We start from the raw sequence: 26,132 nt of genomic DNA on the forward strand, positions 1-26,132 counted from the left end.
AACGACTCCTGGACGTATTTCTTACAGAAGTTGAGGGTAGCAATTGGCGTGGTTGAGAACTTAGTGTTTGTGTCAGATAGGCATCAAAGCATTGATCATGCTGTTGAACTCGTTTTTCCCGAAGCAGTCCACTGTGCATGCTATCACCACATTGTTATGAACGTGAACGCCAAATTCAAGACTGATGCTTTTCACAACCAAATATATAATGTTGCTTACGCATGGTCGAAGACTGAATGCGATAGAGAGTTCGAGAAGCTTAGAAAGATGAATCCGGCCATTGCTGCATATGTGGAGAGTATAGGGTTTGAGAAGTGGGCTCACCCTTATTGTTTGGGCGATAGATACAACATCATGACGAGCAACGCTGCTGAAAGCTTCAATAGTGTCACAGAAGAGTTCAGGAAATATCCAATAACTATTTTGGTTGAATTTATCAGGTTCACACTCCAATCGTGGTTCGCTGATCGCCTCGAAAATGCTGACAAATGTGCCACCCCTTTGGCCACGCTCTTCGAAAAAAACTTGGCAAAAATTCATAAAAATGCAAGGTACAGGCGCGTCCAACGAAATGGAGCCAATTTGTATAACGTTGGTAGGGGACCTAACGGTGAAAGAGGTGGTGATGTGAATCTAGTTGAAAGAACATGCACCTGCGGCGTGTTCACGTTATTGAAACTCCCTTGCCTTCATGCATGTGCCGCGGCATTGAAAACGAACACAAGTGTGTACACGCTTTGCTCACCTTATTATTCAAAAGAAACGTGGAGGAAGATTTACGATGATACCATCAATCTCGCTGGTGACGAGGATGATTGGGTTCTCCCAGAACACATCAAGAATATGAAAGTTGGGGTACCTGTGGAAAAGAAGCACGTAGGTCGTCCAAGAAAAAGCAACGGCGGAAGAAGACGGGAGAACCGTTTCCCGTCCGAGTGATAAAAAAGGTTACGTACCACGAACCGCAGCCGCCGTGGCGATTCGAGCCACAACAGAGCAACATGCAAAGCCCGCATCTGAGGCGTCTTGTACATATTCGTTGAGAAATTTGATATATTGTAATGATGCATATTTTGTCATAGTTATTTTTGTTGAGGTTGAATATTTTTCAAATATTTTAATTATTTTTAGGTTTAATAGTTATTTTTGTTGAATAATGTTGATATTTTATATTTGAAACCACGTATAATTATCAAAATTTGAACGAAAAGAAAATCTATATATACATAACTGTAATGTTAATTACACAAAATATACAATGTCCCAATAATTACACATATAATCAGCCGACATTTTGGTAAAATAAATCGACACACCACCGTTGACGAAACATGGCTATCCGGTCTGGCGTCACATCGGTCAATCCACGCTGCATCATGAGATGCTCCACATACTCAATGCAATACACGCCACAATCACCACTAAATGCAAAATAAAATGTAAAGTCAGTCTAACGTAAAACATATTTTAATACTATAGTACTTTTTTATCGCTATGTACCTGGTTGCTGACTTTGGAACTAAGTCGTGAGTGGCTCGAGTCGCGTGCATTTTTGGAAGCACCGTGATGTCACCGTTAGCTAACGCCATGATCTGGTTGTTATGTGAAAATTCCCTGGTTGCAAGGATTAGCGAGGGCAGCAGTTCTGCCCAAACCTTCATGATGGGTTCCATGGCGGTCCAATGACAGACGCTGGAATCACAGTCGTAGACATTAATTTTCCACAGCTCTATGTCGACTTCAACTGTGACCCAGTGCCTTGCCGTGGGAAGGTTCAGAACGAAGTAAATAAACTCGTTACCCCTCCACCTCTCAAAGACTTGGGACTGTAATTACAGAGAACAACGAAACAATTAACAAACCATAATAATCTTCCCAAACAATTAACATTTAAAATCTTACTAAAACAATACCTTATGAGCCCCTGTGCAGTAGTCCAGGATATAATCCTCCCATTTAAAGTTTTTCCTCGGACCCTTGTGGCTCGTCCATGCACTGCTGATCATGGCGGTCACGAATGTGGAGAGAATGATACCCTTCTGAGGAAATGTCAGTGGATAGTCGGTGCGTCGCCTCCTCAGCATATGCATTGCTGCATCTATATGCTGCATATAAAGGGAAATGTCAGTTAGACAAAAAAATATATTAATTGCACATAAAGTTGTAAAGTGAAGTAATATTATAAAATACTTTACTTACGTCATCTGTAAGCCATTCCTTTGGTGTGAGCATTATCCAAAAGAATCCTGGACCGTAATCACCACTTCTCAAATCCCGAAGTCGGTGGTTCAGAATGAGTCCAACACACCACTTTCGGAAAGTGGTTAACAATTTCTCATCCGGTGGCTCCAGGGGATCAAAAGTCGAAGATGGCCTATGTCTCCTCTTCATCTCTGTATAGTCACCGAACCATACAGGAGGCTTTCTCTTCCTCTTCCGACTCTTAACCACTGCAGGTTGTGCCTCTATGGACAGAATCTCACCCTGCGACTCGGTGTCATGTACATGGATAAGAGGTTGTGCCTCGATCGGAGTCGCTGGAGCTCCCTCATAAGGATCGTAATCGTCGGGGAAGACCTCATCCTCTTCTACTGGGGGTGAAGCGGTGGTGGTGGGGTAGATGGATCTGCCGGGGCCTCCGTGCCGAAGCCGTCGTTGGCGGACGATTCAACATGGCCAATATGTGTCTGAGCTGCTCCATAATTACGTTCTGACCACCCTTCAGCTCTACATGGCTGGTCTCGTATGCCTTCTTCAGCTCGACATGAGCAGCATACAGACCCTGAGTGTCAGCCTCGATCCTATCCAACCGAGCCACTAAATCAGTGTACTCGGCACCCCGAACGCCTGATGAAGATGGTGCACTGGGTTGAGGTTCTGAACCAGTGGCCTGAAAAAATATATATCAAAAAAATACGGTAAGCATATGTTATACCCTCCACTATATAAAAAAAATAATAAAAAATAAAGACATAAAAAAAAGTTCCAAAAATTGGTACCTGAGTGTCTCTTTCCTGAGTGTCTGGGACCTGAGTCTCTGGTACCTGACTACCTGCCTCAGCCTCTGTGTCATCCACAACATCATCAACCAGGTTCTCCACACCATCGTAAGATATTGTCCTCACAAATGCCTCCTCCTCTGTCCGTGGAAGTAGCCCCTTCACCACTTCCAGATTCTGTTTATGGTTTAACAAATATCAAAATAAAACCATTTAGCATTTATTACAAGCATTTATGTTAAATAATTATTCAGAACATAAGTGAAAATCATACCCGTCTAGAAAATAATGCGCTGACGTCTTTCTTCCCAATATCGCCTTTGCTCGTCCAGCTAAGCATCCTGGGGAACCGAATCCCGTGGTTCGCGCCATACCTCTTGCCAACCTCCAAAATGGCCTCGTACGCCCAATATTGGATTGCAGGTGCGAAGCCATATGCTGTGTATTTGCACTCGTGCTGAACATCCGAACTCAGCTTCTTCTCGTAGTTGGCCTTCTGTTTCAACATGTCTTTCTGAAGCGAGTGCATGAGTCTGGCGAATGAGTGCTTCCACCAAGGAATCCGGAAGAAGAACTCGAGGTCTTCCACATATCTAAGTATGTGAGGCGTGATCAGCGCGTTGGCCTCGCGGCCCAGAAGCACTGACTCCACAAACAAGCACAAGCCGAGCTTGTACAAGTCTTCCGGGTTCTGGCAGTTTGTGAACTGAAGTTGGAGTGATTCTGTCTTCACACTATCGAACCGGTTGAAATATTTGTTGATCAATCGGTCTGACCCCGAGCGCGCGACCTGCGCAGCCTTCTCCTCTTCTGTTGGCCCCGAGGAGAAGTCCAAACCCGTAATGAGTGCAAACTCCAGCACCCCGAATCGGACCTCCTTCCGACCAACATAAAACCTCATCCTCAACTCCTCCTGAGCATCCACTTTCATTTTGTGGAGCATCAGCTGGTGAAATAACACCGAGGAGAATGTCAGTGGTACGGCATTCCAGAAGCTCCCGAAACGGCTTTCCTTCGCCGTGTTATTAAGGTTGAACTCCTCAAACCGAGCTTTAATTTTTGCAAAAATTCCAGTGCCCCTATATGTGACGCGGCCAGTGAAATGCTCGGGTGCTGGAATAATGAGTCTGGGAGCCATCTGAAAAAATAAAAAAACAAATAAATAAAGCTGCTAAAAAAATTTAAAATGGTCGACATAACATCGACATCATGTCGATATTCAGTCGACATTATCTAACAGTAAGCACACAAAAATTTCAAAACAAACATGTCGACATTATGTCGACATACCCTCGACATTATGTCGACATTATCAAAAGCAGACAAAATACTTTCATGTCGACAAAATGTCGACATCCTGTCGACATTCAGTCGACAATTCAATCAAATAACAATTACACAATATATCGACATACTGTCGACATACTGTCGACATTCAGTCGACAATACAACCTAACAATCAACAAGTTAATTTAATCGACATACCACCGACATACTGTCGACAAGTCGTCGACAATATAGGGCAGAAATACTCTTAAAATACCAGTCGACATCCTATCGACATACAAGCGATATCCTATCGACATACAAATTACAGTAACATTCAAACAGACACTCAATCTATCGACATCCTATCGACAACCTATCGACATGTCATCGACAACCCTGTAATTTACACAGATTTCATTGAAACACTACAATCTACAACCTAAAGATCACAAATGCTACACAAAATCCACTAATCTCAACAACATGCAATAATTGGCATCCAAATCTATGAAAAATGTATTTTTTTTCTCAAAAATAAACATTACCTTTTAATGATCACGGGTGGTGGTGGCGACAGGTACTGCTCGTGGTGGCGATGGCCTCTGTTCGGTGTCGACGATCACGGGTGGTGGTGGTGGTGACGTTTTGTGGTGGTCCGTGGTGGTTCGTGGTGGTTCGTGGTGGTCACTGGGTCGTGGTGGTGGTCACTGGTCACTGGTCGTGGTGGTCCGTGGTGGTTCGTGGTTGGGTCGGGGTCGTGGGTGGATGGCCGGAGTGGGTCGGGGACGTGGGTGGATGGCCGGAGTGGGTCGTGATGTTGGGTCGATGTCGAAGAGGGATAGGGAACGACAGAGAGAGAGATGGAACGAGAGAGAGAGAGAGAGAGAGAGAGAGAGAGAGAGAGAGAGAGAGAGAGAGAGAGAGAGAGAGAGAGAGAGAGAGAGAGAGAGAGAGAGAGAGAGAGAGAGAGAGAGAGAGAGAGAGAGAGAGAGAGAGAGAGAGAGAGAGAGAGAGAGAGAGAGAGAGAGAGAGAGAGAGAGAGAGAGTGAAAGAGAGGGAAAGACGGAAAGAGAGTGTGAATAGGAAAATTAAATTTGAGGGGTATTTTGGGTACAAATGAGTAATAGTGGAATTAATTTGTATAAATTAGTGGAGGGTATATATTTTGAAATGGGGTATTTTATTAGGGTCAAAAATTGAAATTTCCCTTATATTATTACTTGTGTAATTTAATATCAAATTTAGCTTATTTTATTTTAATAATAATAGTTATAGAAAGTTATTAACCATTATATGATGCCATCTTTGTTGAATATTTTTTTAGATGAATAAAAAAAACAGCGAGAAAAGAAAAAGAATTGTCGATGTCGTTATAAATTTTAATGGAATAATTATATATGGTACAATTTTTTGTTAAAAAAATTACATTTTTACGTTTTAAGGATTCTTTTTATATTTTTATGATTTTTCATAAAAATAACAAGAAAACTACATAACAGTAACATGAAAAAAAAAAAAAATCTAAATAACATCAAAACAACAACAAAAAATAATATACAAAAAACAAAAAAAAAATCAATAAAAAATTAACAAGAGTACAACATAAAAAGGTCATATTTTCTGTAAATAAAATCAAAAATCGTAAAATTATTTAAAATTTCGTGAAACCGTATTTTTTTAATTTTTTTTGTTCTTTTTAAGTATTTGTGAACTTGGATTGTGTTTTGGACTTAAATTATGAACTTTCTTTTTAGATTGTAATGAACTTGTATGGACTTTTTAAAGACTTTTTTTAGATTATTATGGAGTATGAACTTTATAAGAATTGTTATGAAATTTTCAAGGACTATTATTATGGCTTATTATGGAGTTAATAAAGATTAATATGAAATTTTTAAGAATTTTTATGCATTGTTATAAAAAAGTATATATTTTCGATAGAATATTTTTTTTTTCTTGTAACAATATACTTTTGAAGTTTTGATTTTTAAGCAACTCAAACTGTTCAAAAAATTGCATAAAACCGCTCCTTAAAAAACTATCCACCCAAAATATTTATTGGACAAGTATGGGTTGTGATTTTAAAAAATTGCCAAATAAAAAAAGGGATAAGTTGAAAAATACCACTTTTATTAATTAATTAATCAAATTTACCTCTATTTTTATATTTAATTAAAATATACCTATTTTTATATGTATTGTACCCAAAATACTCTGACATAAGAGAATCACATGGAGAATATCTTGAAGTGACAGAGGCAAAATTGGTACAATATTTAAAAAATAGGTAAAAATGATACTTTAAAAAAGAGAGTAAAAATAAAAGAGAATAATATAAAAAAATTATAGAGTGTAATTTCCTCGTAAAAAAATTGCCAAACCACCTAATTCTACCCATGTGCAGCCCTAAGTAATAGTGAGATATTGATTAAAAATGAAATAAGAAAGAAAAATCCATATTAGAGATGAACTTTCGTTTTTAAAGGATTTGGTTTGAATAAATTTTGGTTGTAAAATAAAGTTGTAAATTATTATTATTATTTTCTCAAAGAAAAAGAAATTGTTGTGAAAATTATAAATAATTAATATGAAACTGTTATGTAGGTGTAAATTTTTTATATTTTTATGTTTAAAGATTTTTTTATATATATTTTTATGTTTTTTTATAACGATAAAAAAATTACATAAAAGTAACAGGAAAATAATATCAAAACAACAACAAAACAATAATAAAAAATAATATACAAATAACAACAAATTAATAAAAGTATAATATAAAAATATATTAACAGACTGTATTTTTTATAAATAAAATTATAAAAATCATAAAAATATTTAAAATTACGTACACTATTTTATAATTTTTTTGTTATTTTTTTAGAATAATTACATAAGGCACTATTTTTGTAAAATATTTACATTTTTACGTTTAAAGAATGTTCTTTTTACATTTTTACGGTTTTCCAAAAAATATTACTAAAATAACATAAAATCAACAAAAAAACAACATAAAAGTAACATGAAAATAACATCAAAATAACAACAAAAAATAATATACAGATAACAAAACATTTAAAACAAATGAAAAAAATTTCAACATAAAAATACCGTATTTATGTAAATAAAATCAAAAAAATCGTAAAAATGTTTAAAATTCCGTGAAACCGTATTTTTGTTATTTTTGTGCATTTGTGAAATTATCCCTATTTTTTTGTTATTTAAAATATTAAAAGAAAGCCCAAATCGGCCCATTAATTTTACCAGCTACGGGCCCAATACAGCTCTAAAGATCGAACTCTGTGGAAAGAAGCAGAGAACTGTGGAGAAAAGAGTTTCAGTTTCGGGAACGAACAAGCCATAGCCATGTCTAGGGAAGCTTACGCGTCACGAAACCCAAATGAGATCCACACAGACGTTCTCTCTGAAGCCAGGAAAGCTTGCTATAAGGTAATTTATATCTTCAATTTTGCTGCCATTTCTGTGTTTTGTGTTGTTTTTGCTCTTTTGCTTTTGGGTTAAATAGTGCGTTTCGCAAGGCTCGGGACTCCTTCTACGCGTGTTTGGAGGAGGAATCGGAGAAGAAGCCCACTGAAATAGCCTCGGCAGGTCTCTTGTACCCATCAGAATGCAAAGCTACGAGAGCAGCGTTTGTAAAACTATGCCGCTCTTCTTGGGTAAGAATTATCACAAAACCCAACTTTTTAAAATCTCGTTTTTGGATTTGAATTCAGGGTGTTTGATTACTGGGTTTTTGTTTTTGTTTTTGGTAGGTGAATCATTTTGATAGACTGTACTGTAAGAACAAAAGGGTTAATCGGCTTTTGGATGATAGAGAAACGAGGAGAGGTCCGTTGGTTCTTCCACAACCTTATACTTTCAAGCCCCCTACTAATAATACTAGCTGATCATTTCTATGGAATATTTTGACCATCTGAGTCAGCTAAAAATGCTGTTATTTCATAGCTTTCTAATCAACTTTAGGCTCTATGACTATACTGAGGATTATATAACATGTCTTGTAGTTCATATAAATGATCAATAACCACATATATACAAGAAGAAGAATGAATAAAGAAGGTGGTTTTTGTTTTTGGTATACAATTTTGATATAATGTTTAGAATAAATAGGAGTTTTACCTGAACTATGATACTTGTAGGGTTTGGTTCCTAAATTATCCTTCGGTTGCATTTCGTTCATTTCTGCAAACAATGTTATGGTGTAAGACTGATTTAACGATGAAATATGGGAATGTGTATCCATAATTTTAGTATTAATGTTTGAATAATTAAGAACATCATACTCGGTTTCAGCTGGTTTAAGTTAGTTAAATAGTCTCTCGTATTGTCGTTATGTGCGTGGCTTGTGGCCACGTCAGTAAATTATCTAGGGAGAAAAATTTGCTATCATTTCCATAAGTCTAGGGAGAATTTTTACAAAATAATAATTCAGGGTGCAAGTGTCCTAGTGTACAGGGTAAATATCCAGTTCATTCTAATGTTTTACTTCCACTAATCCAACAATTTCTGGAGTTCTTTGCTATAGATAGTGGTTGGATTCTTTATCTTTAATGCATGTAGAAGTTGTTAGTCTGACACTATGTGATAAGAGTATAGTTGTTATTGGATTCAAGCATTAGGTCCAAAACACTTGTTATTGGAGGATTTTAAGTGAATGTTGTTGTTACTTGCCTGGCCTCATTAGGTGGGTTTATTTATTTTTGGCAGGGGTATGAGGCTTCACTTGGCCCCTGATCAGGTGGTGGAAGTAAAGTTATTGGGTTAAAGTTGCATGCATCCCCAATTCAAGTCCAAGAAAGAGCTTCTAGAATTTGAGATCTGTATCTTGAATAATGTTCATTGTTTTATGGCTTTAAGAACTAAATGAACCCAACAAAGAGTGCACTTTAAAGCTGACACAGTGTGTGCTGTAACAAGAAGAATGAAAATGTTCTATCTTTTTTCCTAATTACTAAGGGAAAAGAGAAGAACGAACAATCTTTTTAGAACTCTATATTGTTTGATACCTTAACTAGCCATTGCAAAACAAGCAGTGTCATGTTATATTCTTATTCATATAGTACTGAAGGGTTTTTGAGATTGTTTTGGTTTGGCTGTGTGTGGCAACATATGTCTGAACCTGATTTACTCACCATTTACATATGTAGCAGGTATGCTTTTCCTTCTAGTATGCTTATATGTTGGCTCTCAATATCCTAGAACTTTCCATTGATGTGGTGATAAACTTATTGTTGAATTTGGTCGATAGGTCACCCTTTTATTTCTTTCTGTTTATGGTACTAGTAGGGCACTTGTGGTTGTGGAAGCTATATAGCTTCTTGATTGTTTTATGCAAATTCCTTCGAAGTAAAAACTAATAAAGTTACTACTCATCACATTGCTTGCTGTGGTTATTACCCTCAGGAGTGGTAGTTGACATTCTGTGATTTTAGATGAACTAAGTAATCTACAAATAAAGCATGGATATATAGTTTACTTGTTAATGTTAAAGAAGCTCTTTTTATGAGGGGTTTTAAATAAGGGCGTCAGATCAGTTGCCTGAAGCCCTTGATGAATTGAAACTTCTTCTACTCTTGAATTATACAGAGGTTGGTATTTTTTTTTTTTTATTTCTTAATGTGGATAGGTTTTGCTGGTTTGTATAGGCGAAAAGGGTTAGTAGATCTTGCAGATTTGCTGAAGTGGATTATGATTACTTACTCTTTAAAACTGACAAACTATTTGGAACTTGGAAGAACTATATCATCCCACTGTCAAAACCTAATCTTCCACTTGGAATATTATTCCTATAAAATTAAATGACTCATTTTTTTTCTGTTGTGGGATGGAATCTTGACTTCATATATTCCGGGCGGTAGCATTTGACCTTATCTCCCAAGGTACTCCCACCTTGTTCAAAGCAGCAATGGTCTTTTCTACCGCCATTGGAAGAGCAAACGGGGCTGTTGATGCCTCTCCCACCGAAAAAAATGGAGGAACGATTTTAGATCTTTCCGTCCCAGGATGATATTGTCAGTTGACTTGGAGGTTTCCAAAGCTCAACTGAGGAAAGTTGATTGATTTTGTTAGGGAAATGCACAGCTTTGAATTTTGCAAAGCTGAAAAGAATTTCTTGAACATATTTAGCTGCATCAGGGAGAATTTTCTCATGAATCCATTAATTCTTGCATTTCTAAATAGTATCCATTGGGATTGAAATGGCTGTCTTTTCAAACAAACATAGTTAGGCGCATAAATAAACATTGGAATCATATTTTGCATCTACACGGATCACATAATTATTAATTATTAGAAAGTCTAAATACATAAAATTTTCAAGTTTGGAGTATATTTTTGTGTCAGAAAGTTTGGAGTACTAAATCTTAATATAAGTCTATAAACAAAATCCTTTAGTACATAATGAGATAAAAAAGAGACCAAAATTCGCTGTCATAAAACATTATGTAAAGTTAATGATTTGTGTGTGAAAGCTAAACTACTAGGATTTCGTTTGTTAAGTCATATAAAGATCGCATTGTATTAAATAACAAATAATATTATATTTGGAGAAAATATTATACCGAATTAATTATTACGATTATAAATTTTAATAAAATGTGAATTGTATTATTTAATATATAACAAATAATTCGTATTAACTTGTATTATAACATGTACAAAAGGTTTTGAGTTGGGGACCCCAACCTTGCACCTAATCCCCGAACCTGGTTTCAAACTCGAACCCTCGCCCGGATATCTTGGATTTTAGGTTCAAGGATCTTACTTTACTAAGAGGAGAGATAGTTTATGGTTGAAGACCACAAACCTTAGGAATGGAGTCCATTCCGACTTTGGCACCGGCCTCGAACCTTAGACCCAGCCCCGTACCCGAACTAGAACCACAGACTTGGACCCCGAACCCAACCCTAAACCTCGACACAAACTTGGACCCAGATTCGACCTGGACTCGACCCAAACTCGAACCCCGATTCCAGCCCCGGCCCCGACCCTGAATCCTAAACTCGGACATGAATCAAAGTAGAGGTCGAGTTTATGCTAAAGAAAATATAATTTTACATAAGTTATTAATACAAGTCAATACCAAACATAGTATTGTAACAAATAATATTAATACAATATAATACAATCTAACACAATACAATATAATACAATCTAACACAATACTATATAATACAATACAATATGACGAACCAAACGAGCCCTAGAGAACTTATATTTGATGATCATAACTAGAAAAGCACACACAGTAGGGAAATTGGTGAGTGCTCTTTTGTCTTCATCCTCGTTAAGAATTTTAATTTTCCATCAAATTATTGGGGTAAATTTGAATATTCCTTCTTTGCTAGGTTAGGCCACTATTTTTTAGTTTTGAGTTCCTATTGTCTAACTCTTTCATTTGAACAAGATGTTCTATTCGCTCATCGTGTTGCGGCTGCAGTTGTCACCGTCGTACGGAAGCTTGGGATCATTTGTCTTGAGCGCGATGTGGCAGTTAGGTAGAGGAAAGTTGCCTAGGCAGATTTGGAGGTTGCCCGACAAGAGAGGGATGCTGCTAGAGAAGCTTGGGGTAACTTGAAGGTCGAGTTTAAGATAGATCTAGAGAAAGTTGTGACTTCTAGAACTGAAAAGACGAAATAGGCCCTTAAGGAAATTAGACTTGTATTAATTAATTAATTAATCAAAAAATAAATTCATTGAGGCCCATCATCAGTGATAGGCGCATATCATTGTGTAATAACACAGTGCTAGACACCACTTATTGTCTTAACCAAAAAATAGTGTTGTCTTTATCTCCCCAATTAATCTAAATAATAAATAATAAATTTAAAATAAATTATTTAATATAAAAATAAATAATTAATATTTTGCTAATTCAAAATAGATTTTATGAATATCATTATTTAGTGGTATCCATACCCTTGATAGTATTTCAAGGTGGTCATCCAGGGACCATGAACTTATAATACTAAGTTCCAATAAATTAGATTATTTATTGAATCATCAACTAAATAATCATATTTATTAATTTCATGATTACTCCACTATAAATATGGAATTAAACTCTTAGTAATTATAGAATTATATTCAGTGAGTTTAATTGCAGTGTCTATTGATACAGTCAATATCATTAATTAATCCTCATTGTGTCGGTTCATAATTAGTTTAGGTCAAATCACTATTTTATCATTCTAATTATTTATTTATCCTTTAGTACTATTATTTCACTAGTGAAAGTATAATTTAGATCCAATCTAAATTTGTGCACAATTTTTTAGTTCTAGAATTAACATAAAAGGAACAACATTCAATTAGTTAGTAAAGTTAGAATTCCATGATTATAAATCTAGATTTTAGTCATCTATATTATTAGCTTCCCAAAATAAAAGTTGTAAAAATTATCTTGCTTGAGAAACTTTAACGTATGAATCAAAGAAACTAATAACATGAACAGGAGTTCATGATTAATCAAGATTTAGGTCGATCTACTAATTGATCATCGTTGTGATATAAATTAGATCTTTATAGTAAATGACTTGTTTGATAACAAAAGCTTAATTACATATCGATCCATGTCATATATAATCTCTATTATATACAACACCTTCACATAGATGTCTTCCTACATCAGCAGTTCGAATCAAGGTTGCTTGCATCGAATAACGAGCATCAGTAAACCGTACTAGCAATTGTTGATTAAAGATTTCATAACTTTAATATGTTGATGACAATTATATTCATGGCTAGTACAATACAACTCACATCCTTATGAATAAATAATTTTTTGATATTTATATATAAATTATTCAATATAAAATATTATTCAAACATATATCAAAAGTTAAACTAATATTTTTAATAAAAAAATATCTTTACAGACTTTTCAGAATATAAGCTATAACACGTTGTTGGACCTCTGTAATGACCCATGAATCAGCTATCCAGAAATACACGGATAACGCATTATGTAAAGTTAATTATATTGTGTAAAAGCTAAACCACTAGAGAGCTTATATTTGAAATCAACACTAGAGAAGCACACAAGGCGAGGTAATCAGTGGGTGGTCTTTGGTCTTCTGTCTCCATTCTCGCTGAGTATTTTAATTCTTATCCCCGTCTCATCTCCGCATATTCCCATTTGAGAATAAACACTTCTTATTTTCTAATAGGGTGAGGAATCCTTAGAGAGATTCACTTTAAACATAAAGTTTATATTGAAAATTTAAAAACAAAAAAAAATTAAATTATTTAAAAATTAAAATACTACACAATATTTATTATTCTATAATAATTAATCCAAAATGCAATTTTTTTTACTAATACACTAATATATATATATATATATGGGTGACTATTCAATGGTTACATTTTTATTGTAACCATATGGTTACATTTTTATTTAACCTGTAATAGCAGGTTACTAATAGGGAGACTTTCCTTTTTCAGATTTAATTAATTATAATTAACTATTTTCTTAAAATAATTAATTAAATAGACATTCCTTTTTTAGAATTATTTAATTATAATTAACTATTTTCTTAAAATAATTAATCAAATATTTAATAAGACCTCTTTTAGTAATTAATATTTATATTTAAATCCTTACTTTAATTATTTTAATAATTAAGCCATTTAATTATAATATTTACAAAAAAAATTTATTTTTTTTACAAAAATTAAATTTCTTTTGACACAAATTAAAATTCTCTTCTTATAATAAATTTTCAAATAATTAATTATTTTTAAATGATATTTAATTATTTTGTTACAATTATATGAACTAAGTATGAGGTCTCAAGCTAATCAATCGATAACAAGTGCAGTCATTTTTTAAAAAAAAATCCTTCAACTTATTTCATTTTTTACTTTTTAAATATTTAAATAAAAAAATTAAATAATTATGTGTAATAATTTAAAATTAAGATTACAAGTATAATAAAATTTAAATTATGAAATTATATGTGTATAATTTTAAATTATAAAAAACTTTGCTATAAAATTTTAAATAATTTAAGTATAAAAAAAAATAAATTGCTAAAAGATCCTTCTATAGTAATAAATTGTAAAAAATTAATTAATAATTATAATTAATTTAATTTTAAAATATAATTAATCTTAATTAAAGTTTTATAAGGAAATAAATTATTAGGTTACTTTCAGGTTACAAGTTATTTTTTATTTATTTTTATTTAATTTCTAAATTAATCACAACCATTAAATAGTAATCCAATGACTTAAAAAAATGTAACCATGATGGTTACAATAAAAATGTAACCATTGAAACCTCTTCCATATATATATATATAATATAAAAGAATAAATAATACTACAAAAAAATAAATAAAATATTAAATAGGTTGTTGTTGGGGGAGAGAGTGTTATCCCAATCTCGACTCTATTCATTATATAGGGATTAGAAATGATCATCGTCCCCATTTTATGTTCCATTTAAATAGAGAATTTTCGCCCCATTAAAAGCAGATCATACATAATACAACTTATTTAAGCAACCTCCAATTTGCTAATTCATAGATGACCAAAAATATTAGGTACTGATAACTTAGCACTGTATGCAATTTGCTTGAAAAAAGTTTGGCACATTACCTTTAAGGCTTAAGCTAGTGCCTTTTACTTGAAAAAAAAATTAGTGGCCAAGGTTTTGTGCCTTGACTAACGACATGATTGTATTCAAATTTCGTATAGAGAATTCTCTGATCAAAATTTATTTTAATTATTATTTGATATTAGTAATAATTAATACTTATTACATTTAAGTTTTACATTTAATTTGATACGATAAAGAGTGCGTAAATTATATTTTAACTCATGACACCTATTTAGATAAGAATAAATGACATTTTAGATTGGATCGAGATCTTAAATTTAGAAATTTATGATCAAATAAAATAAATTAATTAATAAAAATTATAAAAATACATTTTATTATATATTAATTTATTTTTTTTAAAAAAAAATTATATAATAATTAAATTAAGTTATATAATTTTTTTCGTATTGCATAATAGTATATTATAATAAAAATAAATAAATATATTATTATTATAAAATAATATAAAATAATATAAAGTAGATGAGAAGAAAGAAGAAGAAGATGAAGAGAGAAAGAGAAAGTGAATGAGAATTTTTGAATTATTTATTCCAATTGGGTGAACCCCTATTTATACAAATACAAGAGTGAGATATTAAGAAACTAAGAAAAAGCTAGGGAAACTAAGGTAAAGAGGAATGTTGATTACAATTCATGGTAATAAATAAAAGATTTGGACATCCACATAATTATTAATATTTATAACACTCCCCCTTGGATGTCCATAATAGCTGCCTTATTAAAAATCTTGCTGAAAACTTGGTCAAAGAAAAAAGAGTATAGTGTAAACTAACTCCCTCCCCCTCATTTAGGCATTTGTGGAGATCTTCTAATCGACGAATTTCGATCTTGTCTGCCGTCTTCTCAAATGTTGATGTTGATAATAACTTTGTGAATAAGTTTGTAAGATTGACACTTGATTGAATATGTTGAACACCAATATGTATTTTCTTGAAGCGTATAAAGAAGAATTTCGTGAAATGTGTTCTAACTCTATCTCCTTCAATGTACCATCCTTTTAGTTGAGCGATGCAAGCAGTATTATCCATAGAGAATTGCTTGGGTTGATACTTCTTTATTGAGTGCAATTCATATGTTTCCCAAATATGCTATGTCAATGATCTCACTCACACACATTCTCTACTTGCTTCATAAAATGCAAGTATGTTAACATGATTTATAGTTGCCTCGTTAAAAACCTTGCCAGAAAAACCCAGTGGGACAAAATCTGAGCTAAGGGAAAAAGAGTACAATATATATTTCATATTGATAACTATTTGCAAGTTGCCTCGTTAAAAACCTTGCCAGGAAAACCCAGTGGGACAAAACCTGAGCTAAGGGAAAAAGAGTGCAACATGAATATGTCTCCCCCTCATGCACATATGATCCATAATTCTTTTGGTGATAATAGATCTCATAAGATTATTGTTATCACTTTTAAAATATCACCATATATAATCTTTGATCATATATTTTCTATAACTCTTCCAGAGTATGTATGGACATCTAAATTATAGATGAGTGGTTCGTGGAACATTAGTCTTTATCCAACTAATTGTATCATTCATGTGTGTACACAACTTTGTTCATACGAAAATTTAAAATTTCAAGTAGATATGAACATAACACATTAATGGTACTACAAATTTTCATTTGTGACAATGATGGTACTCCAAGACCATATATTTATTCCATCTTGTTTTATGATCTTAATTTCCATATCAAATGATCATATATCTATAATTCTTGATACATATGAAGTACTTCAGGACTTCAATACTAATGAACAAACTTTATACATTAATATTTCTCGAAATACAAAAGAAATAAAAGTTTGTTCTTCAATTAATCAAAAACTCTTAAAGAGTCTATCACAACGTATAATTTACGTATTTATATTGCATAGACAACCATAGGTATTTTTCAAATAATAATTTACTTACATGTCTTTATTTCATACAAAGATCTTTGTCATATAGTGCGCGCGACTTTGAATTTATATCACTTAAGACATGTATTAATTTCTTCTAGAATTTTTAGATAAGGCTTATTTCAAATTCTCACTATATTAGGAGCTCCAAATAAATAACCTTTTGTTGCAACATTTATGTGACGCTTATAAATCCTCATAAAATATATTCCAGGCTATAATCAAATCATGTTTATATTTTCTCAATATTTAAGCCTTACTTCAATCAATCTCATGTCTATGCAAACTTTGTACAACAATTCATTATGTACAAATACATATATGCAATTTCTCATTAGAAATATTTATTTGCACACCCTACAGGTCTTACTTCACTTTATGTGAGTAAATTTGCCTGGATTGCGTCATAATATTTTGGCCAAAAATCAAAATGTATGTCGATAATTCTCGACAAATCTAATACAATGATCCTTGCTATCTCATGTTAGTTTATTGCATATGCACACATTCAATATTTATTGTCGACAAAAATTTCAATAAATGATAATTTCCTCCCATATTGACATAACTTATAGAGATCTCTTTAAATTACATATTTTCAAATATGTTTATCATTTATAGGTACCTATAACGAATCATTTCAGGGATTCAATTATGATTAAATGTGTTATGTCTAACTTCTCTTGGGAGTCTCTTCGAGTACCGTTTTCATCACGGTTATCATTTTAATACTTTATAACATTAAGGTATCTCCATGAGTACCTCTAGATTTAACAACTTCAGGGCAAATCAAATGAACATTTACTAATAATTTCTATATTGTTCATTTACGCTTCAGGCGTTTTCAACTCATTCTATCTCAACTTTGAGTAATATTGATTTGCAGTTGGTATATATCATTTTGAACTATATCGTTCTTATAACTTTGTGCAAGGATCATTTTTCAAAAATTATCATCGATCCCAACTGCTTCTCTCCCCCTGATCGAGAGAATTTTAAGAAATTGTGATATCTAATAATATTAATACACCTGTAGGGATTTCAATATATCACAATGAATCAATATCTATTTAAACTCATATATATTATATGACATTGAACTTCAGGTTCAATAACTTCAGTTTCAAGTTCAATACTTATGAACTTAATTCATTTCTAAGAATGAGTCATACGTGTATAATTAGAAATACATAAATTTACACATTTTGTAAATGCATGATCATATAATCTTATCACATCGATAAGAAACTATGCAATAAAAATATAACAATGGCTCAAGATTGTTAAAGAAATATAATTTAAATATTTTCTATGTGCAAATATATGCACATTCTTCTTTTGAGCCTTATAAATTAACAATGAGAAGAATCTTTTGGTTCTTCAACAAAATTTAGTCAAATCCTTTGACAATTTATTGCATATGATTTATCATGTCAAAATAATTCAATTAATGAACTTCAGGTTCACTATAATTTGTATTTCAATGAAACTTTCAAAGGTAATGTAAATTTATTACAACATAATCATTATAAGTTTCATTTTTATATACACGAATAATATAATTATATTATTCTCCAAAACATACACTCTTCAAGAGTCACTATTATGTTTATCAAACTTTATATTTCTTCAGGAATCACTATCATCAATTCAATGATGTGTATAATGTAAAATGTACATGACAACTTCATCATGTTGTTATAATGGTCAAATAGATATAACCATAATATATCATTCATGTTTCATGTTATCTTTTTAACAAGTCGTCTAATTTATTAATAGACTATTCATCAGTCTAATTATCATGACTTGATATATTATATATTTAAATGTACAACCAGTACATATAATAAGTTATTTCTTATCACTTTCATAACTAGATAAAAGTTATACATCTAGGTACATACAAAAATATTTTACTACTCAAAGTAGCAATTGTATGTAAGACTTCTTCAGGAGGCTTTTCAAATAATCATTTTGTGATTCTTTATCACTTTGATTATATTGGATCACTAACAAATATTAGTAAATTATATATCCACTTTTGGGAATATGCAAACTGAATTATATAGTAACTATATATATACATATCATGTACCAACAATAGTTTGAAACTATTGATTTCAAGAAATAATAAAATATGTATATATTAATTTGCTTCTGGCATTACCAATATATGTGAAATCTATATTCTTTGAAATAGAATTTCATGTCTATTCATTCTCTTTAGGTAATGATATTTAAATATTCTAAATGTACAATAAGTTTGTACAATTCACATTCTATTAAATAATCAAGTATACTTTTATCTTGATTATAAGTATGTCCGTACTACAGGTACGCGACCACTATTATTAAATTCCACACATGATATATAAATTTCATGCACTTTGATTATGTGTGGTATCTCATCTTTTAGTTGTTTCCACTTTTTCTGGAAATATTTGAGTAGTAAATAATGTCATTGATTATTTAAAATCATTACATTCACTTCGGGGAATGACGTTGAACAAGTAGAACATTATTATAAATTTCTTAAAAAATTTATTACTTGTTCATCCATAAAAAATATAAGAAATTATTCAACAATTTCTTTTACGATATTTCAAAGAATATATGAATGCAATTTTTGCATAGTCTCCAAGATGTATGCAAAATTTAATCTTTAACATATGTCAGATTCAATAATTTCTAACATTGCAAGTAATAACAATGTATAATAACATGACTAATACGAGGAATCTTTAAAAGTGATTGACTTCAATTCGTATCATTCTCTGCAGGGAATGATGAACAATAAATACTGCCTCATGTATTTAAATAACATTAGTCATGCTCATTGTTATTCTTATACTTTAATGTTTCAATGCAATTTTCTTAACATTCTTTTTGGGTATTCAAAACCTACTATAAAATTGCATCAATAATAATCATTTTTAATGATTCTTTAGTTGTATTCACATAAATACAATCATTTTTTTTTTCGATAAATATAAAACATTTACTTCAGAAAATGTTTGTCAAAATCTATATCGATATTAGATTATTTTTCATTGTCCTCAAAGAATACAAGAACATATATATAAATATGTATTAATCTCTTTCATTATATATTCATCAACTATATAATGAATATTACGTTTGCATAATCTTCAGGATATATGCAAGATTTTATTGAGGACGCATAATCATCAGGATGTATGCAATATTTTATCGATGATGCATAATCTTCAGGATATATGCAATATTTTATCGATGATGCATAATCTTTAGGATATATGCAATATTTTATCGATGATGCATAATCTTTAGGATATATGCAATATTTTATCGATGATACATAATCTTCTGGATATATGTATAATTTATATAGATTTTCTCTATCATATCATAGGCACACATATATTGTAAATATTATGAATGATAAGACCATTATATATATATATATGACATCAATAATAAATATATAAAAATATATACATACATATATAATATATATATATAGATATATAGATAAAAAGAAAAAAGAAACCAAATGATTCTTGAAATTGTTTCAGTCAGAGGAGTATATATATAAATATATATTTAGTGTATTTTGACTTTGAAACAATTCAAGAACTTTAACAAGATACTTACATTGGGACTTGGGCAGAGACTCATGCTTGAAGCTTGGGCAGAGACTCATGCTTGAAGCTTGGGCAGAGACTCGTGCTGATAACGTATTATAAAATAATATAAAATAATATAAAGTAGATGAGAAGAAAGAAGAAGAAGATGAAGAGAGAAAGAGAAAGTGAATGAGAATTTCTGAATTATTTATTCCAATTGGGTGAACCCCTATTTATACAAATACAAGAGTGAGATATTAAGAAACTAAGAAAAGCTAGGGAAACTAAGGTAAAGAGGAATGTTGATTACAATTCATGGTAATAAATAAAAGATTTGGACATCCACATAATTATTAATATTTATAACAATTATATCATTAAATAGATATATTAGTATTTGATATATTGTATAACTAAAAATTAATATACCGTAGTAAACATTAAGTTTATGCCGCTTACAAACATTAAACTTTGGGTATTTAGACCGCTATTTACCCTATCATTTTTATCGTGCATGTTTAGTTTTTTTTATTATATATAAAAGTAATATATAATTTTGTAAATATGATGTAATTATTTTATGTTTGTATATAATTTTGTTAATATGACATATACATTGAGTTATCTATTTTTCAAAATATAGTATTAAATAGTACCTTGAATTGATCTATTAAAATAAAATTTAATAATAATCCGATTTAGAGGTATTATAACGGTTATGTTTACTGTATTTGTTCGTGTTAAGAATTATCTTTAAGTTGGTTATATTTTAAAAAAAAAAATCAAAACTTTAGCTTAAAATTCTATTTATACAATTTTAAAAAATATAAAATTTATTTTATAATTTAATAATAGAGAATCTAATCAATAATTTTTGTAAAATAAATAGTTCAAAATAATATTACCCTTCATCACTTCATCTATCTTATCAATACAAAGTAATTCTTGATGCTATTTTTTTTTTTTTTTGGCTTACAAAGAAACTTCATTAACTCAATAATCAAATGAGAAGAATTATGTCAAAAAAAAAAAAAAAATGAGAAGAGTTCATCCAATAAGATTAACACTAGTATTCAATAACATCATTGAAAATAAGGTAATACCATTTTAGATCATGTGTTTTGTAAAAGTTATAAATTAGACCCTCAGTTTTGTTAATTGACAAAATAGACTATGTATTTTTCAAAATAGTACAAATAGGACCATAAACTAATTTTTTGTCAAAAAAAAAAATTAATAATAATCCGATCTAAATGTGTTATAGCAAAATTTTATATTTTCTGTATCTATTCTTATTAGGAATTGTCTTCAAGTTGGTTATATTAAAAAAAGTTGTCGAAAATTAAGCTCAATGTCTTATTTTTACCATTTTGGAAAATACATGCTCTATTTTATCATTTAACAAAATAGAAAGTCTAATCTATAACTTTTGTAAAACACATAGTCCTATTTACACTGAAAATAAAAAAAAAGATATTTCCAAAAGAAAATAATCACTTAAAAAAACAGTCAGAAACAACCAATTTTGACTGTCTTAATGACTTGTATTTGTAATAAGAATTTCAATGTTTTTTCTTTTTTAGAAAAAATAGAGTTGTCTTTTCTTAATTGAATGATGAAAAATAATGAATTGGCAACATTAATAAGTAGTGGAGTACATGTTGCTCATTCCATCCATGTGCTAGTATATTGAAAAATATGTAACTCTTCTTAATTTTCATGAGATCTGATCATTATTATACTTCAAATTTCATTCTCTAAAAAATATATTAAATATAGTATTTATATATCAAATCAAATTCATTTTGCCAACCTAGCTAGATATTTCTTTATCTCCCTCAATAATATTTGTATAGAAAATAGTTTAAACTTAAATGACTACTAATTAGTAATTAATACTTATAGCTAATGATGATAATCAACAATATATATATTATTATATGTAATATAATGTATGTTTTTGAGTTGAGAATTTAGATATCAAACCTTCCAGCTGTTTAATCATTTTGTTAAGATGAGTACATTTAGATAGACCTTCCACCACGTTTTTGAAACAAGTGTTAAAATTGTACCTACCTTAAGCACCACACAAGATACATTCAATAATCAATATTACAAATTATTGTGATTTGTGTGTAATAATACAAGGGTGAGGCTTGGTAATACTTTTATTTTTTTAATATTTTAATTATAAAAATAAAAATAAATTTGTGTTTTTAAAAATAAAAATGTATTCTATAACTATTTTTATTTTTTAATTTTAAAAACAAAAAATAAAAATGCATTTTATAACTTTTATTTTTATTTTATTTAAGTCGATCTGGTCTAAGTCTGGTTCTGGGGTTGGGGCCGTGGTCCGAGTTCGGGACTAGGGATGGAGTCAATTCGAGTCTCAAGGTTTAGGTTGGGATCGGAGTCAAAAATATTAATTAAAAAAAATTGTTTAAAAAATTTTGAAAGTGATTTTTTTTTTTCAAAATTTTTAAAATTTTTATTCTCAATTAAAAAGTGAAAAGTAAAAATAATTTTATAAAATATGTTTTTGGAAAATATTTTTGCTTCTCTAATTTATTTTTTGAAGTGGTGAACAAAGTCAAACATGATTTACAATGCAGCAAATCACAATCGGCGGTGGGACCTCCTCAAACCAGGATAACTCATCGTCTAACCGAAGAGCATGTTTTGTCAAACCATGAGCTGCAGAAATCTTATCGCAAGCCACTTAGGACAAAACTGTACTTTTCTAACTAAAATAAAAGAAAATTTATTAAAAAGTGTTATCAAATACATCCTTAATTACATACAATAACGTGATAATTTCTTTTAACTAATTATATTTATTTTATATGAGATTAAGTTTAGTTAAGTTTAGCTTCTATAAGTTTTTGTTTAGCTTTTAAGATTGAAAAAAATGGAAGTTTATAATAATATATATTTTTTTTTGCATCTTATTTATAATAATATTAACGTTACTATTATTACTTACTATTATTATTGACATACCATTTTTTTTTAATTTTCTTGTATTTTTAAAATTAACATTTTGGCTACTAAGTGTGTTGAGAAGAAACTAAATAGTTATCTTCACATAAAAAACTACATTTTTACATCATATAATTTGAGATATATTTTGGTTACTTTTAAAATTTATTTGTATATATCTACTTAATTTATTAGTTATTTTTAAGTTATATTATAGTAGATTATAATTTAAAATATATTTAGGAAGCTTTAAAAATTATTTTCGAAACTAATGAGTTGCCAAGTAATATAACAAGCAACCATTTTTATATACCATTTTTTTATATACCTTTTTGTTATTTTGAAAATTAATTAGTTATCGCATAATATAATATAATTTAATTATGAAAATTCTAAAATAAATGTTAGTTAAGATTTAAAAAAAATTATAAAACACTAATTAATCATTATATTAGTAATTAAATGGTTTATTTTTTGGAAATAGCAAAAAAAAAAATCTACATCTTAAAATGTTCACATTGAAGTGGATCACAATGATATATTTCTAGGCTCATCTAAGTAATGATGTGATCAAAAATTAATTTTAAAGTTTGAGAGAAGAGAGATAAATAAAAAAAAAGAAAGAGAGAAAAGAGAGAGAGAAAAAAAGGTATAGATAAGGGTATTGAAACATACCCAAATAAAAAAATATTATTTATACTTAATCAAGTTATTTTTGACAATTAGATAAAAGTAAAGTGTGAAGTGCAAAATTCTCTTAAAAATCATTCTAAAAAGGTATTTGGTTAAAAAAAATAAAATGTTTTTTTTTTAATTCGAAAGTTTTTTTTAGGAGAAGTTAATCCAAAAGTACTTTTGAGAACTATTTTTTTAAATTTAAGTAATATACGAAAATTTCTAATTGTTATACATGTTTTTACATTAATGACACGATTACTTCTAGTGCCCAAAGTTAGCCAAGACATGTTCATTCCTGGCCCAATTAAGTTAATGAATCATCCCACAACAGAACCAAGCTATGGTTTCGGATCCAGATGCAAGCTCAACTTACAGGCATGATAAAGCCAGACCACTTTGGTCCGGGAAAGGATGTCTTGCCCAGAAGATCAAAGGTCCATCAGGACATATTCAGATACCCTCACAGGGTAATCGAAAAAAGGGCGAATAAAGAGGCACCCAGAGACATTCAGAAAGCATCCTATGTGTCATCCCTTTGACATAGGACCCAACCAAATCAGGGACCTTGTCCCCTATGTTAGACCAAAAGAGTAAGTGCACCATCAAAAGGAAATCACCTTTTTGTCCAACACCGTATTCTCTGACACTCATTGTACCAACATAGCAACACACAACACCTGTCATGACCAAACGGCCCCACATGTACGGTTGACCGCTATCTCATAAATTGGGTCTTACCTAACCAACCCAAAGCTATTATGAATTATATTTTACCCCACCAGTGGGCCTAGTTGACACCTTTAAAGACCCATACCTGACTCAAGCCTATAACTAGAACATTATCCCTTCATGCAAAGGGTTAGAAAATTATTTCTAAAATCATGGGCTAAAGATTAGGGTTCTTAAACTTTGGCAAGAACACTGTTGTGTAAAAATACTTCAAAGCTTTTCCAGCTCAATAATATTGACTCGTAGAATAAGGCTCATTAATATCCCAATTACGTGAAAACCCTTATTTCTCTATCTTTAATTTACGCTACTTTAAACATAAGACTAAGCACCGAATTGAAATCCTAAGGCTTAAGCCGTCAGAACTGGAGCCTCAAGGTGTCCAGAAATAAATTCACTTAGTAAGAAATTCATCTAAAGTCACAACACTTAAGGAATTTAAACCAAGAGCAATTATGTGAAAGTAATCAAAAGAAATAAAGAGAGCAAAAGAAATTAATTACAGCATAAGGCCCTACGGTTAGGGTATAAACCATTGTCTCTACAACATCAAAAAGGGAACCTTAAGTCCCCCAATGTTAAAATAACAAAAGGGAAAGAAGAAAGATAAACGTATCAGTTGGATTAAAGCAGGGCACTTGTATCGGTGTTGACAAAAGCTTAAATTGGTTCTTGGGTTGGAATATCAGTGGATGGTTCTTGGACCAGAAGCTCAAAAGTTGGTACCTCTATCGAGAGTATTGCTTTTGGTCCCTCAGTAGGGGGTCAAGAGATGGCTCTTCAGCCAAAGGGTCAGTTTCCAACTCAAAAGAATACTCTTCTGCCTCCTTAGCCTTGGCTTTAAGCTTTGCTTGTTCTGGGGAAAGAAGTTAGGTGCGCCTGTCTTCCTCCTCGTCACTAAACGCTTTCAAAGAAATATCCTTATCTCTCTGCCAGACAGTGTAGAGAGCAGTAAAAAAGGCACCTCTCAAGTCTTCGAGCCTTCTTTCATCAGCCTTTACTTACTCTTCCTTGGCTTCCGCCAACTTAGTTTTGGTCTCTTCCAGATCTTGCTTCAATCCATCTTTCACCTTCATGGAGGTGTCTCAAGAGTCGGTCATTAGGTGAAGGTCTTGTTCCAGGGTATGGACTTGGCCATGCTTGTTCTCGAGCTCCTTGTTAAGATCCATCAGTCGATCCCCGACATGCTTTAGCTTACTCTTTGCCACCTTCAGCTTCTGTTATATCACATTTTTACTCTTCTCCAAGGCTATGATTCAACTAACTGCATGTCCATAATTGTCTATGAGGTCCTGATTCTTTTTGGCCAGCTT

General features: G+C 31.2%; 2 protein-coding genes across 3 annotated transcripts; one reads left to right on the forward strand and one right to left on the reverse strand.

Moving 5' to 3' along the window:
- Window positions 1-1,599: 1,599 nt before the first annotated feature.
- On the reverse strand, window positions 1,600-5,228 carry LOC133039139 (uncharacterized). Its single transcript, XM_061117968.1, has 6 exons — window positions 4,814-5,228; window positions 3,274-4,137; window positions 3,000-3,176; window positions 2,645-2,890; window positions 1,914-2,105; window positions 1,600-1,692 (listed from the first exon to the last, which is right to left on the reverse strand). Exons 2-6 carry the CDS (start codon window positions 4,135-4,137, stop codon window positions 1,600-1,602), a joined length of 1,572 nt encoding a protein of 523 aa, XP_060973951.1. The 5' UTR covers window positions 4,814-5,228.
- Window positions 5,229-7,555: 2,327 nt separating this feature from the next.
- On the forward strand, window positions 7,556-9,363 carry LOC115695684 (uncharacterized). Of its 2 annotated transcripts, XM_030622748.2 has the most exons (4): window positions 7,556-7,715; window positions 7,805-7,942; window positions 8,039-8,114; window positions 8,994-9,363. In XM_030622748.2, exons 1-4 carry the CDS (start codon window positions 7,632-7,634, stop codon window positions 8,999-9,001), a joined length of 306 nt encoding a protein of 101 aa, XP_030478608.1. In that variant the 5' UTR covers window positions 7,556-7,631; the 3' UTR covers window positions 9,002-9,363. The 2 variants fall into 2 exon arrangements, with proteins under 2 accessions (XP_030478608.1, XP_030478606.1); XM_030622746.1 differs by lacking the exon at window positions 8,994-9,363 and having other exon boundaries at window positions 8,039-8,369.
- The last annotated feature ends 16,769 nt before the right edge of the window (window positions 9,364-26,132 follow it).

The sequence above is a fragment of the Cannabis sativa genome, chromosome 6 (assembly GCF_029168945.1).
Source record: "Cannabis sativa cultivar Pink pepper isolate KNU-18-1 chromosome 6, ASM2916894v1, whole genome shotgun sequence".
Classification (NCBI taxonomy): Eukaryota; Viridiplantae; Streptophyta; class Magnoliopsida; order Rosales; family Cannabaceae; genus Cannabis; species Cannabis sativa.